General features: G+C 46.9%; 1 protein-coding gene across 1 annotated transcript in view; it reads left to right on the top strand.

Moving 5' to 3' along the window:
* PSD2 (pleckstrin and Sec7 domain containing 2) overlaps positions 1-16,168 on the top strand; it is a 225,685-nt gene that overhangs the window by 120,224 nt on the left and 89,293 nt on the right. The window contains exons 5-6 of the mRNA XM_006264057.3: positions 6,047-6,127; positions 7,020-7,132. Of these exons, the coding sequence (XP_006264119.2) occupies positions 6,047-6,127; positions 7,020-7,132 (194 nt within the window). The remainder of the gene's footprint in view (positions 1-6,046; positions 6,128-7,019; positions 7,133-16,168) is intronic.

Here is a 16,168-nt window from a genome sequence, read left to right as displayed (position 1 = left end):
TGTCTGCTTTGCTGGCCCATCAGCCCAGTGCATCCTTATGCCTCAGGAGAGAAGTCTCATTGCTTTCCCTTCAGTAGGTTCCCTGTGTAGTGTAAAGTATAGCCAGGAATGAATCCCTGTTCCTCAGTTAGCATTGATCTAGGGCTGAATCTGAAAAAATTCCTATTGACTTCCATGGGATTAAGATCAATCCCTTAATCTTCTATGATTGAGTACTGGCTGCCACAGAAACCTGTTTGCTCATTAACATGGACTCTGTTGCCTTACAGGGACTGACTGTCTTCAGCTACCTCACTGGGAGCTTGGTTGGAGTTCATCTTCCACAGGTCATCTTCCACAGGTCATCTAAGTGAAGAGGGGCAAGTAACACAACAGAAATGAAGGAAGGAAAGGGGCATAATAGAGCCCCCACCATATTTAACTTGCTTGGTGGCTCTGCATTTGCAGTCCTCCCAGACTGGGGTGAATAGTTTTGGGGTTTAGTTAAGAAGGGGCTGGTTGGGGCTTCAGGGCTTTTGAGTGCATTTTCTGTTTTGACCCACCTAATGTCAGACTTGATGGATGTTAGTACATGCTGCAAGATCTGCCTGCTCTCCCAGGTTCCTCCTGGAGGGAAAGGAAAAGTGATTCGGAAATGGAGCTCATGTCGTTGTTTAAGGATAACTATACAGGGATTGTGTTTCTCGTTATAAATCTCTCCTGTTTATTGTGATGAGCTGTGGTATTTACTATGTGCATTGTGCCTAGAGCACAAGTTTGGCATCACTGTAATATTAAAATAAATACATGCACTGATAAAATAAATTGTGGCTTCTTTTACTGACAATCAGATCTCCTGAGCTAGGGGGTGGCTTCTGAGCAGAGTTTTATTCCAGAAATAGCATTACAGCAATGTGTGCAGGGATTCCTGTTTCTTGTTGGAATATCAGCTTGTTTCATTTGTAAAATGCTTTGGGAAGAAAGTTGTAATGTAAGCAGGGGCTGATCCAGAAGGGGTTCAGTGGCATGGACACGCACACCCTTTCAGTAGAGGGGAGGTTATGCTTAGGGGTAACCAACATGGGTTCATTCGAGGCAGGTCCTGTCAGACCAACCTGGTGGCCTTCTATGACCAGGTCACAAAATCCTTGGACGCAGGGGTAGCAGTGGACGTAGTCTTTCTGGACTTTAGGAAGGCCTTCGACACTGTCTCTCACCCCATTCTCATTAAAAAACTAGGGGACTGTGGTGTCGACACCTACACAGTCAAATGGGTCACTAACTGGCTGCAGGGCTGCACCCAGAGAGTGGTGGTGGATGGGTCATTTTCGACCTGGAGGGATGTGGGCAGTGGGGTCCCCCAGGGCTCGGTCCTCGGGCCCGCACTGTTCAACATTTTCATCAGTGACTTGGATGAGGGGGTAAGAAGCACCCTGTTCAAATTTGTTGACGACACTAAGATGTGGGGGGGATGTAAGCACGCTAGAAGGGAGGAATAGGCTGCAGTCGGACCTAGACAGGTTACAGGGGTGGGTGGATGAGAACAGGATGGGTTTCAACACTGACAAGTGCAGGATACTGCACCTGGGGGGGAAGAACCAGCAGCATACCTACAGGCTGGGGAACTCCCTTCTTGCCAGTGCAGAGGCAGAAAAGGATCTTGGGGTCATTATTGATGCCAAAATGAACATGGGCCGACAGTGTGGGGACACGGTCAGGAAGGCCAACCGTACCTTGTCATGCATCCACAGATGCATCTCGAGCAGGTCCAAGGAGGTGATCCTCCCCCTCTATGCGGCACTGGTCAGGCTGCAGTTGGAGTACTGCTTCCAGTTCTGGACACCGCACTTCAGGAGAGATGTGGACAGCATTAAGAGGGTCCAGAGGAGGGCCACTTGCATGATCAGGGGGCAGCAGGGCAGGCCCTACGAGGAGAGGCTAAGGGACCTGAACCTGTTCAGCCTGCACAAGAGAAGGCTGAGGGGGGATCTAGTGGCCTGTTACAAACTAGTCAGAGGGAACCAGCAGGCATTGGGGCAGTCCCTGGTCCCCCCGAGCACTACCAGGAGTGACTAGAAATAATGGTCACAAGCTGGCAGAGGGTAAATTCAGACTAGACATCAGAAGGCGCTACTTCACAGTCAGGGCGGCTAGGATCTGGAACCAACTTGCAAGAGAAGTGGTGCTGGCTCCTACCCTAGGGGTTTTTAAGAGGAGGTTAGACGAACACCTTGCCAGATCGTTTGACCCCCAGTACTTTTTCCTGCCATGGCAGGGGTTCGGACTTGATGATCTGCTCAGGTCCCTTCCGACCCTACAAATGATGAAACTATGAAACATTGTGGGAGCAGCTTTTTTATATCCCTGACTTGAGATAAGAACCCCTCCTCCCTTCCCCTGTGTGCTCAAAGGCACCTCCCCTTCCCTGCCCACTTCTCTGAGCACTCCCAAATGTCAGGGAAGTGAGGGGAGACTTCAGAGCTGCTCCTGCTCTGCTCCAGCTGGGCTACGCTAGGAAAAGCAATAGTGGCGGGCAGGTTCCTCCTCCCTGCCGAACCCCCTGATTTTCCCAATGACCTTCTAGGTCATTCCTCAAACACACCCCATGTCATGATGTGAAAGTGGGGTTGTCATTATGAAAGGACCCTTTACAGCTGCCCAATGCAGTGCTTACACCAGGGGAATCTGACCTTGTCTCCCCAGAGCCATTTAGGGCCCTATATGCTGCCTGAACAGCAGGCAGATCTCTGACATGGACTTAGGAGTCTGTGTGAAATCTTGTCCTAGACTTCACAGCAGAATAACATTGCATGTGACTCAGCATGGTTTTTTACAATTAGAATGTGGTGCTTATTTTCTGGCTAAATTATCCCCAAAGACTCTCTTGTTAATTTGTAAAGTCATATTAAATGCCATGATATGATTGCACCATCAAACAGCTGATGAGCTACTTGGGTATCAAAAGCCTTTTCAAATGATGCCCTTTGGGGCTGGATGGCATTGCTTTTCCTCCTCCATCCCTGACTGAAAAGTCATTAGACTTTAATGGACAGGACCTGGAAATGGAGCACTAGATTCAGCTGCAATTGCAAATCTGACAGTGACATCTTTGTGATGTTTTGCAGACACAGGAGGAGCCTGCTTTAAAATGAAACCCTATAGTCAGTGAAAGTTGACCCTATACAAGTTAAATAGGCCCCCTGGTTATCTCCCCTCAGTTGAATCATTTTGGCTACATTTTTCAAGCTAAAATACCTGTTTTTTCACGGGGCCTGTAAACTGAAGCTGGGAATTAGAAGCTGAACTTTGTTCTTCCTGCCTTTTATTGGGCATCATCTGCAGTTGTGCAACAATAGGCCATGACATGGTGTGCATTGGGCCAGATTCTATTCCATTTATCAGGCATATAAGTGGACTTAGGTGTCCAGTCAGATTCTGTTCTGCCCTGCTTCAGTCCCTGAAAATGTCTGGATACACAAAGCGATAGGTCCTTTTCCTCCTTGATTCTTCCTTGTGATTCATTCTTAAGGGTAGGAGGACAATATATTACAAAAGTTAAGATGTATTACTGGGTTTTCAGTGGCTTGAATAGGGTACAGTAGAACTTCATTTAGGCATCTAAGTCCATGTATGCATCTAATAGGTGGCATAGGATCTGGTCCTTGGTGTGCAGCTGGGGATATTGCAGCAGAGAGCTTCCCAATAGCTATAACATGCATCAATATCCTGTAATACCCTGCAACAGCTTATTGTAATCAGCATATGGCTCATTGAGATCACTTTGCATCTTGTTCTATGAAAATCTTTCAAAGGAACTTTATGGGAAATATGTACCGTATGCGTTCACTGAGAAATGTATTTCTGCATAAAGAGGAGTGGGAGGTGCTTTTCCTTTTTTTTTTCGTTCTAACTTTGAGAGGATTTGCTGTTTGTTGTTTATTCCAATCCTTGTTTATGGTTCTCTGATTTTTCTTGGATTGTGGCTGTATGTCCTATGAACTAGCTGGGGAATTACCCACAAGAGCAGAATTGGAGGGTTAGCATTTCTGGAGCAGATTCATGAACAGCATCCACTCTTCAGTTTTGGTGGTTGACTAGAAGAATGTGGAGAAAGGAGGATGGCAAAATGCATTTTGCCCAGGGTGCTGAAACAGCTACAGTGATCTGGATACTCTTCCCCTAAACCCAGTGGGTTTAGGGGAAACCTTTTTTGCCCTTCCCAAGAAACCTCTTTTGCCCTCTCAGCAGCAATTAGTGACTTGGCCTCCAGAAGTTTAATTTAAGTTTGATTTAATTAGCTTTATCTGTTTAGCCTATCAAAAAGATCAAGAAGTTAGTTGATTACAGTGTATCAGTACTTTTCCATGAAGAAAATGTTGGATACCAAAGGGTTCTTTAATTTAGCTTAGGAAGACATAAGACAAACCAATGGCTGGGAGTTAAATTCCAATTAGAAGCAAGGCATAAATGTTTTAATAGTAAGGGTGATTAACCATTTGAAAAAAATCTCCCAAGGGATGTGAGGGGTTCTCCATCTTGGCACATCAGTAAAGGAGTAAAATTCAGTGGTCTGAGTTATATAGGAAGTAAAACTAGGTGATTGATTGATACCTTCTAGCCTTAGCATCCACAAGTCTATGAAAATTAAAACATGATATTGCAAATTGTTCCTAATTAAATGTGTTGGTGCTAGAGACAGAACTGCACTGTCAGCTTCACACTTTGGGGGAGAGGACTTGCCTAAACTTCTTTTCTCCTTCAGCTCCTAATTCTTTCCTCACCCCCTTCCACATACTGCACCTTGCCATCACCACAGATGCTTTATTATGTTTCTTTTCCTCCACCAGCATTTTTTCCTACCCATTGAACATAATGGGCATAATGGTTTTGTGCTAGTATTTTCTAGGTCCCAGCTGTGTAACTCTGCATATACATACCTATACAGGACATCTTCAGAACAAGCTCAACAAGCACACTGTATCAACCTTCTGCATGTAATCATGTCTCCCTCTAGTGGCTGGCCCTTGCAAGAAAAAGACCCTGATTTAGACTACCTGGGCGCTTATACACGTGACACCATTACCATGTACACATGACAAAAACATCATTTTATGTGGTTTAATGGCGTCATGCTGTACACGTGCATGAATTTTGGGGGTTTCAAATGAGTTTGCATAATTCAAACTAAACTACATCCTGATTGTATGTAGTTGCAATGATGCAGCTGTCAGCTCACCCTCCAGCTACCGGAGAGGCAGGCAGGCAGGTGCCACAGAAAAAAAAGGATCAGGCTCAGATCAGGCTCAGAGGCAGCACCCTGCCCAATCCAACTGTTCCCTGAGCCCACCTGGGGAGCAGCACCCAGTGGGGTTCCAGCAGGCTGGCTCGGGGAACAGTTGGATCAGCTGGGTGCTGCCTATGAGCTGGGGCAGCCCCCAGCCCCCTAGCAGCCCACCTGGGTGGTATCAGAGAGCACCACCACTGCAGAGGGAAGGACCGAGGCCCCTCGCAGCTCAGGGGCTGCTCGGGCCACTGGCAGCTCACCCCCTGGCTGCAGGAGGATCCAGCGCCAAAAAAAAAAAAAAAGAATCGGGCCCCTCTCAATAATGTGACAGAAAAATTGAAATGATGTGTTGCAGTTAAAAACCCACTGTTTAATTTAGGTGGCATAGAATAAAATTCTGAGTACTAAACCCATCACATGTACAAGCACCCCCTGACGCTAGCTACCTTAGCTTGAATGGCAGAGGCTTTTCCTGAGACCACTAGGTCCCAGAAACTTCTGGGTCTGTATGTAGGCAATACAAGGGCAGAATTCCACAGGTGCAAATGAGTTGTCATGTCTCTCCCACTGACTTTAAGTGGCAGTTGCCCATCTTACTGTCTTTTGTGTCTTGGAAAGTCTCTTTTCAAGAATTTAAGGCTGGAGAACTGACTTTTAGATACTAAAATATTTCTGAAAACACCTTATGGAAAAGTTGTGAGATACAGATGAGATGATGATGGTCCTGTTTTAAAGTTTCTCTGTCCCTTCTGAATTAGCTGACTCTTCCCTCTTTAATTACAGTAATGAATTTAGCAAGTTGGTAGCAGAAGAATACCTCAGCTTCTTTGACTTCACTGGGCTGGCACTTGACAAAGCACTCAGGTAAGCTGATATTAAATTAATTAAATCAAGTGGTCCATGTGTTTTTCACCCATTTCTCATGAAGCGCAGGTCCCTTGATTCAATTAAGATTTGATGTCTGGTTGTACATGAAATGACAGCTGGAGACTGACAGATCTGTTGTGGCAACAAGAATCCAAGCTGTGGTTAAATATTTACCTCGATGTAATAATCAGCTCAATATGTTTCGTCTGAAAATGGGCCTGATATGCAGAATTGAATCCACATTTCCCAGAGCTGGAAGGGGGTTGAATCTAGCATTCTAGTTGGAGCCCATCTCTCATTTGAAAACAAGAGTGAATTAAATAATTCTCCAGTTTACTGCAGGGCTCTGCAACTCTTTGAAGCAAAGCTGAGGCCCATTCCACTATGCAAAGAGTAGTCTTGGATTCAGGGACCTGAGCTGGAAGTATGTACCCTTTCATGGCACAGAGCCCAGCTGCCTGAGGACTTTTTGCCTTGCAGCACACAAGATACAAATAGAAACAGAGCAACAGAGTGCAAAGCAGCGTGAAAGGGTACATAGTCCATGGCAGTACCACAGACCACAATGTTCCACAACCGCTCCAAGGATTTAGCATATTTCCCCCTTCCCATAGATCAGGTTGAGCACTTGGGCTCCAGCTTTCATAGAATCATAGGGAAGTATGGCTAGAAGGGGCCTCACAAGGTCATCTAGTCCCACCTCCTGCTCATGGTAGTATCATCTGTCTAAACCATCACAGATACGTGTTTGTTTAATCTGATTCTTAAAGTTTCACAAACAACCTTTTCACACAGCTACTAGGCACGATGCCTGAAAACATCGACAAAACTCCAGTTTTGGCCCTAACCCTCTAGACCTTTAAACTTAAATGCCATTTTCTATTTGCAGAACATTCTTAAAAGCATTCCCTCTGATGGGAGAAACCCAAGAACGGGAGCGCGTGCTGATTCACTTCTCCCGGAGATACTGCCAGTGCAACCCAGAGGAGAGCACTTCAGAAGGTACCTGATTCTTCTGACACCTTACCCTAACTCAACACACTGTAGTGTAACCTGCTCACCACGTGCGTCCAGAAGTGTATATGTGCTATAGACAAGATCTGTAGTCCCAAACTGCAGTCTGGGAATCACTAGTGGCTGGGAGAGCATGTGCTGGTACTCTGCAAATTGCTGATGGGTACTGACTCTCATAGCGTGAACAACTTTCTGAAAGTCATGCCTCACATAAGGGGGCATTCATAAATAAAATGTGGTTAATAAATGATTAGTGGATGTTACTGGCATGTTACATAAAGGAGTTGTCCACACTTCAGGTGGTGATAAGCATGGCAAAAGGAGGCACATATGGGTAATGTTTAAGTGCACAGCTTTGCCAAAAACCTCCAAATTTGAGACAACAAAACTATTTGTGAATTTGTGGTAAACTTGGTGTATAATTTTAGCCACAAAAAATCATTTTTGGAATGTCAAAATATTTCATTTTGCTGTTATCAAAACAGAATATTTTGAATCTTAATTTTAAAAATGACTTTTCAAGAATAAATTGTAAGGTAAATTAAAAAACCCTGAAAGTAAAAATGCCCTCTCCTCTTCCCCATTGAAATGTTTCAGGTTTGTGTTTTACCAGTAAAAAAGAATTGGCTTTGGACAACTCAATTCTCTTTTTGCCACAGCCCTAGAAGGCATTATAGATGGTGGTAGTGCACATGAGTTTCGTAGCATGATGCAATATTTCACATGCAACATTTCTGTTAGTATACAGGCAACCCCTGCTTAGCGCTCTTAATTGGTTCCTGAAAAACTGAGCATTAAGCAAAACAAGCGTTAAGCGAAACTGAATGTATTTGACGACCCAAGATGGCTACCGCAAGTGTTTTTAATGACCCAAGATGGCGACCGTGTGTGTTATAGCAAAACTTGCTGAGCGCTAAGTGAAATCAGGTATTAATTTAAAATGAGCATTATAGCAAAATAGTGCTAAGTGAAACAGCATTAAATGGGGGTTGCCTGTATTTGTCATCCCCTTTTGCAGAGTAAATAGTTATACTTGCAATATGAACAACTTCCTCTTCCCAGTGAATGAACATATTGGCACTCCCATTGATCTGTGCTCACTATTCCAGCAAACTATAAAAACAGCCTGGAGGGGATGGGGATTTTTTCTGTTTGAAATGTTTATTAAAGTTATCCCCAGTAAACAGATGAGACCAGGCGGAAGACTTTGCATACAAGATAAAGGTAATGCAAAATGAAATGCCCAGAGCACAGCTGGCAAACAGAAGTTTGGACAACCCTGTGAACATGAGTTTGACAGCTTCATCATTTAGTCCAGACATTACTGCTTTCCATAGAGAGGAAAACAGACCTTAGGAGAAGATATTCGCACAAGTGCAGTTAGATGATAGGGCTTTAGACCATGAGGATGGAGGCTGAAGAGCTGGAATTTCACCTTATAGGACTCTCGGTAACAGCCATTGCAAAGGGACATTTAACTTTGCAGTTGTTGCTATTGGAATTAGGTGTTTTGCTTGTTCATGCAGTTGAACGGGAATGATTCTCCTGGCAATAGATTTTGAAAATTTTGTTCTTAAAAAATATAAGGATCAAATTATTTTCTTTTGAGCAGTGCTTTCAGAACTGCTTTTGTGAGTAAACAATACTTAGTACAAGTACATCTGGCAAACTCAGGCTCTATATATCGAACCTAAATTGATCAACAAGTGTCTCTTTAACAATACTATAATCACTTAATAAGAAACTGGTATAGTGTCTAAGCAGCTCCTCCCTTTCTTAGCCAATTACCAGAAAGAATATTCTTATGGTAAATTGTACATTCACTGACTAAATGTACAAGTGTACATTCACTGACTAAAATGCTAGTAAATCAAGTCTCTGATTTAGGAACACTCATTTGCAGAAGCAGGTATTTTTCAAATGTTTGAGAGAGCTCAGGTCAAACACAGGACAAGATGTACAATACATGGAACACAACATACTGTGTGCAGTTGGCTTCCTAGAAGGGCACTCTCCAGAACATGACACACTACAGTTACTTGGTGACATTGGCTTATGCTGTGCAGTCAGTAATAACATACTTGTGTAAGTCGTTAGGTCAATGGCTGCAGACTGCCATCAGTCTAATCTATTAGACCCAACATTTGGATCTAAACACTTCCCAGATAGCTTTGTCTGGGTTAAATTCTGACCCTCTCTGATACTGACCTTCAAGGAACACTTCTGGGGTGCTAACTCCATGATTGGTCCATTGCCTGAAGCAGGGGCTACTTAGTTCACTTGGCTTAAGGTCTGAGACGAGCACTAAAACTTCCATTCTCCCCCGCAAGTCACTTATGCATGCTTCCTAGAGCTCCACCCTGATGGGCACTGTGGTTTGTAGTTAAACTTTTCATGGAAACTTGGCAGATAAAATAAGAAACAGAGGCTTTGTGAGAAACTTCTCAAACACACACACTTAACTCTCCTGTACTATCTAAGAGTAACAAAACAACAAACAACTGAATACAGTTTCCCCGTCAGGTTCCTCATCGCTCTTGAGAATCTTTGCGTTTGGCCATTACTCTTGGCAAGGACAAAACCCCTTCTGTCTTCACTCTTCCCGCTGTGTCTTTTGTTTCCAGCAGTGGCCTGGTTTCCTTTGCTTATAGAGCATCACATCTAAAAGTAGTCTATTATTGGTTGGATTTTCCATGCTTCAGTCCTTCTGGGTTGGGAGGGAGCCCTTAAAAGGCAATGGTTATGTTGGTAGTAAGACCACTATTTTACGAAGAAAGGGCTATTAAACACTGATGGGCCTTTGCTCATGTCCCACCTTCCTAGACACAGTTCTTCACTATATGCCAGGTTCTGTATACAAAATAGATAAACTAATTCACAAAGACTGTTACAAACATAAATAGTGTTCAGAAAATCAGATGGAATTCATTGCTGGGCACAAATATATCCCCCCAAACTGTTGTATATGTGTAACTGTACATTTAATGCTAATGGCCTTTGAAAAGAATGTAGAATTTGTCTCTTTTATGTGAATGAGCATAATGTACATTACAGTGCACATTTAAAAATAAAATACATTTGTACTGGATTAGAAGTGACACAACTGCTAGTTGTGAAGATAAGGAAGTTTGACAGCAAGATTTTCTTTGACATGTGTCACTTAAACAAGTAACCTGGATTCTTGAAGACTCCACTGAATGAAGGATGGGAATTATGGCAAGGGAAATAATAGACAGTCATGGAAATCTGGTAAATTCCCTTTATCACATTTTTTCATGTTCTTTTGTAATGACATCATGCGTTTGACTGCTTTTGTTCTACCCTTCCCAAAAATGCTTGCCTTCCAGGTTCCCTGCTGGCTCTATTAAGTGAACTCAGGCAAGTCATTTAACCTTTGTGACAACACAAGGAAACGAACTAATTAGCACTGGATAGGTGTCACTGCTTGTGACATCCTAAAATCTGAGTCAATGCAAGCTTTCCATGCAGAACCTCTAGCCTGTCCTGGAGGGATCAGTCTCTCCAGGGTTAAGACAGTGGATTCCCTATTGGCACTGGAAAGAAAGGTTTTTTTAATTTGAACCATGGAATAGAGAGGTCTGGTACCATAGTTCATGATCATCAGGGATCTGGGTTTTCTGTTTGCCACGGAAAAATGCAGTAAAACATGGGTTTTCTTTTTTAAAGGACAAAAACATGGGAAACAGCAGAGTTCCAGCCTAAAAGGGGCTGGAGGGAATGGGAGGCGGGCAATCAGGCAGGAGGCACCACATGCATGTGTGCACACACACATGCATGTGGCAGCCAGGCAGCATGAGAACAACAGCTCCTGCAGCGCTGCACAGTTAAGCTGGGGTGGGGATTGAGGCCCCCGTAACGAGGGTGGGAGGAAGTTGAGCAGGGCAGGGGCTGGGAATGCTGCTCAGCCAGGGTGGTGGATGGGACCTGGAGCCGAGGCAGGAATGTGTGGCCGCAGTGCCCAGGAAGGGAACAGAATGGAGCTATGAGTGATTCATCCAGGGGGTAGTGGTGGCTGGCTCCCCGCCATTGTACTCATGCCTGGGGGAGGCATGAGGGGCATGTACTGTTCAGATTTGTGCATGGGGCAGGGGTGGATGTGGACTGGCCAGTGTGGGCTCAGGGTTCTCTGTCCTGCTGCCCTCCTCCCAGAGGCCTCCACAGCTCAGCAAGCAGGAGCCAGAGTGGCAGGGCAGGGTAGGGCAGAGCATGAACGACTCCTGCCCCCAGTGGGGGCATAGTGGTGGCAGGAGCATGGCAGCGGAAGCCCAGCGGTGGTGAGCGGGGAGCTCCCGCAGACGCAGCTGGCACTGTCGGCAGCGGGGTGGGGTGGGGTGGGGTGGCAAGCACTGACCAAGGGTTGTTGACCACCCGCAGCTGCCACCAGCAGCAGTGGTGTGGCCAGCAGGGATTGCGGACCACCTGCAGATGCCATTAGCACCGCCTTTTTCTAGGGGGTGCACTGCCATGCTCAGGGGGTGCACATGCACCCGCATGTACCCCCTATGCATCGCCCCTGGGGCAGAGAGGGGCAGGGAGGCTTGATGCTGCTGCCAGGAGCCCTGTGCCACCATGGTGAGGTGCCCCCTGCTGCCTGGCAGCAGCGAAGATGGTGGCATGAAGCTGTGCCCCCTGCTACTGCCAGGTGGTCAGGGGACAACTCACAATGGTGGTGTGGGGCTCCTGGCGCAGAACCAAGCCTCCCCAACCCACTCTGCCATCCCACACTGGGTCTTGCCTGCTGGGCCCTGGGGCCCCCCAGAGGGAGAGAAGCAAGGCAGGGAGCCCCAAGCCCACAGTGGGCAGCCTGCAGCAGGCATCCCCATCCTCCATGTGCTCTGCTCCAGCTGTGCTGCCCATGGGGGAGGGGGAGCCAGGCTCCACGCTCTGCTCAGGCTGCAGCAGCCACCACCTCCCAAAGGCAACAGCCAGGGTGCTGGGAGGAAGCAGGTCCCTGGCCCCATAGTTCTGGCAGCTGGGGCCCCCTCCAGCAGGGCTGGGTGGAGGGGGTATGAGACTTTGGATCAGGAGAGATGGGCACTGGCAACACCAGGGGGATGTGGTTTGGGAATGAGGGGCACCAGCAGGGCCAGGGAGTTATGGGTGATGAGAGAAAAACACAGGGCCAGTGGGCTGTGGGTAGATAGTGAGGGGCACCAGCAGGGCCAGAGGGCTGTGGGAGGGGAGTGAGGGGCACAAGTAAGGGCTAGGGGGCTGTGGGCTGGGAGTAAGAGGCACCAGCAGGGCCTAGGGGGCTGTAGGTCAGGAGAGAGGGGCACCAGTAGGGCTGGGGAGCTGTGGCTTGGGAGTCAGGGGCAATGGCATGGGCAGTACACCAGCATATTAGGCTTCTCAGCACCACAAAGACGTGAGCGGGGACAGCCGCAGCTGGACCCATGTCATGGTGAGCGAAGGGGGGAGGGAGAGCTCTGATTCTTCATGAGAAAAACCCCAAAATCAAATGCCAAAATGTATAGGTATTTAGAATTTATTTGATTATAGTGATTGAGGCACTGATAGGCCTCCAAATTGCTTTAAAATTGCAAATATATCAATAAAACATTGGGTTCATCTGATACCTGTATATAGTGTAGCATTTCATTTTAATTGTGGAAAAACGTGGATTGTGGGGGTTTTTAATCAGAGAATTTGTGATTTTTAAACAAAGAAAACCAGGATTCCTGATGATCACCTATGGAGTGATCCTTTCCTCTGGATTTAGGTTGGTTGGTACTGCTATGATGAACTGTTGGCCCTTATGTGCATGTCTGATCAGGAAGTTTAAGTGGAATAAGCTAAAGAAAGTATGAGGTTGTCCACTTTTCTTTTGCACAGCCTGCAAGCAAGAAGGGCCCTTTTCATAGATTTCATAGACATTAGGGCTGGAAGGGACCTTGGAAGATCATCAAGTCCAGCCCCCTGCCCCAGAGGCAGGAAGTCAGCTGGGATCATATGTTCAAAGTAGGTGCTTGAACCACCTCTGGTGGCAGGCCATTCCAGACCTCAGGGGCTCGGACAGTAAAGAAGTTCTTCCTTTTGTGTAGCCTGAAACGGTCTTGCAGGAGTATATAACCATCCGACCTTGTCATCCGTTGGGGCACTCTGGTGAACAAACGTTCCCCCAGGTCCTGGTGAACACCCCTTATAAACTCATAGGTAGCCATCAGGTCACCCCTGAGCCTGTGCTTTTCCAAGCTGAAAAGTCCCATGGCTCTCAGCCTCTCATCATAGGGTCTGTTTTCCTGACCTCTGATCATGCGCATGGCTCTCCTCTGCACTCTCTCAAGCTTCTCCACATCCTTTTTGAATTGTGGAGCCCAAAACTGAATGCAGTACTCCAGCTGTGGCCTCACCAAGGCCGAGTACAATGGGGCCCTTGCTCCTTTAGTGACTGAGGTCCAGAAACAAAAAGAAAACAGTGCAGAAGACATGGTCAGTAGGCCTGCGCATAGCAGCTAGTATTTGCTTCAGATTCAGATTCAGACAATTCGGGGGACAGTGATTCGATTCAGTGATTTAAATCACTGTCCCAAATTGATTCAGCCAAATCTGATTCAGAGATTAGGCTGCTGCCAGATCAGCCAAATCCCCGAATCACACAGGTCCCACCCCCAGTCTGCTTTCCCAGCCCCGCCCAGCCCCAGCTCTTTGGGAAAAAAAAGCCCCAATCACTGGCTGCTGCCAAGCGGGGAGGCAATCCTCGCTGCCCCCCACTGTCCTGCACTGCTTGGGGGGCTCTTCCACAAGCCCCCAGACCCCCAGACCTCCCGCCTCCCATGGCTGCCCCGCCTGGCCCCAGATCCTAGTCCTTTAAAAAAAAAAGAAAAAAGTCCTGACTCACTGGCTCCTGCCAGTTGGGGGGTCCCCACTGCCCCATGCCACATGGGGGGCTCTGCCATGAGCCCCCCGCCCGAAGCCCCGAGACTGCTGCAGTAGCCAGTGAGTTGGGGCTTTTTTTGTTTGTTTGTTTTTTTAAAGGGCCAGGACCTGGGGCTGGGTGGGGCAGCCATGAGGGGGACTGGGAGAGTGGGCAGGAGTAGGTGGGGGGCTTATGGCACTGCATAGGGGGCAGTGGGGATCACCCCCCCCACCTGGCAGCACCCAGTGAGTGGGGGCTTTCTTTTAAACAACCAGGAGCTGGAGTGGGCAGGGCAGCCATGCGAGGGCTGGGGAAGTGGGCAGAGGTCAGGGGGCATTCAGCAGGGCTGGGAAAGCAAGCAGGGGATGGGGCCTGGCAGGGGTCCCCCCATGGTCCCCTCCCCCTCCTCCAGTCCCCCCGCCTCCTACTTACCAGCATGGAGTCCAGGTCCAGCTCCCTGCTGCAGTGAGCAGGGAAACACTGAAGCTCTCTGAATCTTTTCCGAATTGATTCGGAGAGCTTTGAATCGATTCGGACCTTTTAATTGGTCCCGATTCAATTCGGATTTGGAGATTCAGCCACCGAATCAGGCCAAATCTCCTCTGAAGCAAATCAGAAACCGAAGCTTCACACAGCCCTAGTGGACAGTGACTTCCCTGAACCAGAATGGAACATGTTAGTTGTGAATACTGTATATGGAGTACAGTGAATGCTTTTTTCCCAATAAGTGTCCTGGTGAGGCTAAATGTTTTGAAGACTGAAAGCAGTAAAAAGCTCCAATCACTTAGTAGTGGTGAGAAGCAATCCTGAACTGCTCCTTTGGCCCTTCATATTGTGAATTGGGCTTAGCTATAAAATCAGCATTGACAGAGCATCACTGAGGAAGAGATTGTGACCAACCCCTGGGGATGGCTCTGATCTGACAAGGCACTAATGTTCAGTATTTTTGTACTGTCTCTGTCAGCTTCAGGACCCTGTTGCAGTTGCTGGGAGGCCCCTAATTATGTACTAAATCTGTTAAGGATACAGAGATAGGAAGCACTGCTGCTTGCACACGGGTATATACCACATTTACTTGAATACAAGATGATTTTTTTTTCCCAATCAGCCTGTCGCATATGGTTAGTGTGGCCCTGCCCTCCATAAGGTGGAGCCAGATCAGGTTGCTCTGTGCCTCATCTGCATATAAATTTTTAGAGGATCCCAGAACTTATGGCAAGAACACCCGGCTCCACTCATGAGGTGGGGGCAGGGATAACCCTCCTGAACTTTGACTATAAGCTGCTGGCCAAAATGTTGGCCAAGCACCTTAAATCTGTTATAGGGACGGTAATCCATGAAGACCAGACATGCACAGTGCTGAGAAGACAGATCCAGAGAGCCCTTCTGCACCTATGGGAAGTACTACAATAACAGCAGAAGAGGGGCCAGATCACTGCCATGCTGAACCTCAACCTGGAGAAAACCCATAACCGAGTATCCCAAGAGATAGTCTGATGGAGGGGTAGTGATTGTTGAATTTCTGATGGAAATCAATCAGAGATTGCAGGTTTTCCATCCAAATGATGAAGATGCCATCAATAAAATATATTGACTGCCTCAATTTACATTTTCACTGACTGGCTTTCTTACCTGCATACTGGCCTCTGGCTTCTATTCCATCCAGGAAGAGCACAGATCAACTGCAGACACTTCTTCAGCCTGACAAAGGGTGTTTGTACCTGAAAGCTTGCAAAGAAGCATTTTTCCAACTATTTTAGTTGGTCTAATAAAAGATATCAGATTTACCCAAAGAACTGTGTCTACCTATGCCCTTAGACAAACACAGCTACAACCTATACCCCTGAAACACACACAGGTATACAGAGCGGTGGTAGAGGCCAAGCTCAACATGAGGAAAAGCACCTGCCTGGTACTGGACAAGTTCAGGGACTTGTCATCCCTGGGGGTCTTCATCTCCTGTGAGGGGGTTGAAGAGTCTTGGGGTGGATTTTGACCCAGAGCTAACCAGACAGTTGTTGTAGGAAAAGACTGAGGCCAAAGTCAAACAGAAATTGGGACTATGGTACATGAGCCACCTGTCAATGGAGGGCAGGGGAGAGAAGGGAAGTCATGTGGTGCTCATGAGGGCAGTGTTGCTACAGGTG

The sequence above is a fragment of the Alligator mississippiensis genome, chromosome 9 (genome assembly GCF_030867095.1).
Source record: "Alligator mississippiensis isolate rAllMis1 chromosome 9, rAllMis1, whole genome shotgun sequence".
In the NCBI taxonomy this organism is placed as follows: Eukaryota; Metazoa; Chordata; order Crocodylia; family Alligatoridae; genus Alligator; species Alligator mississippiensis.
Note: the sequence above shows the minus strand (reverse complement) of the source record. Positions and strands in the feature narration are given on the sequence as shown.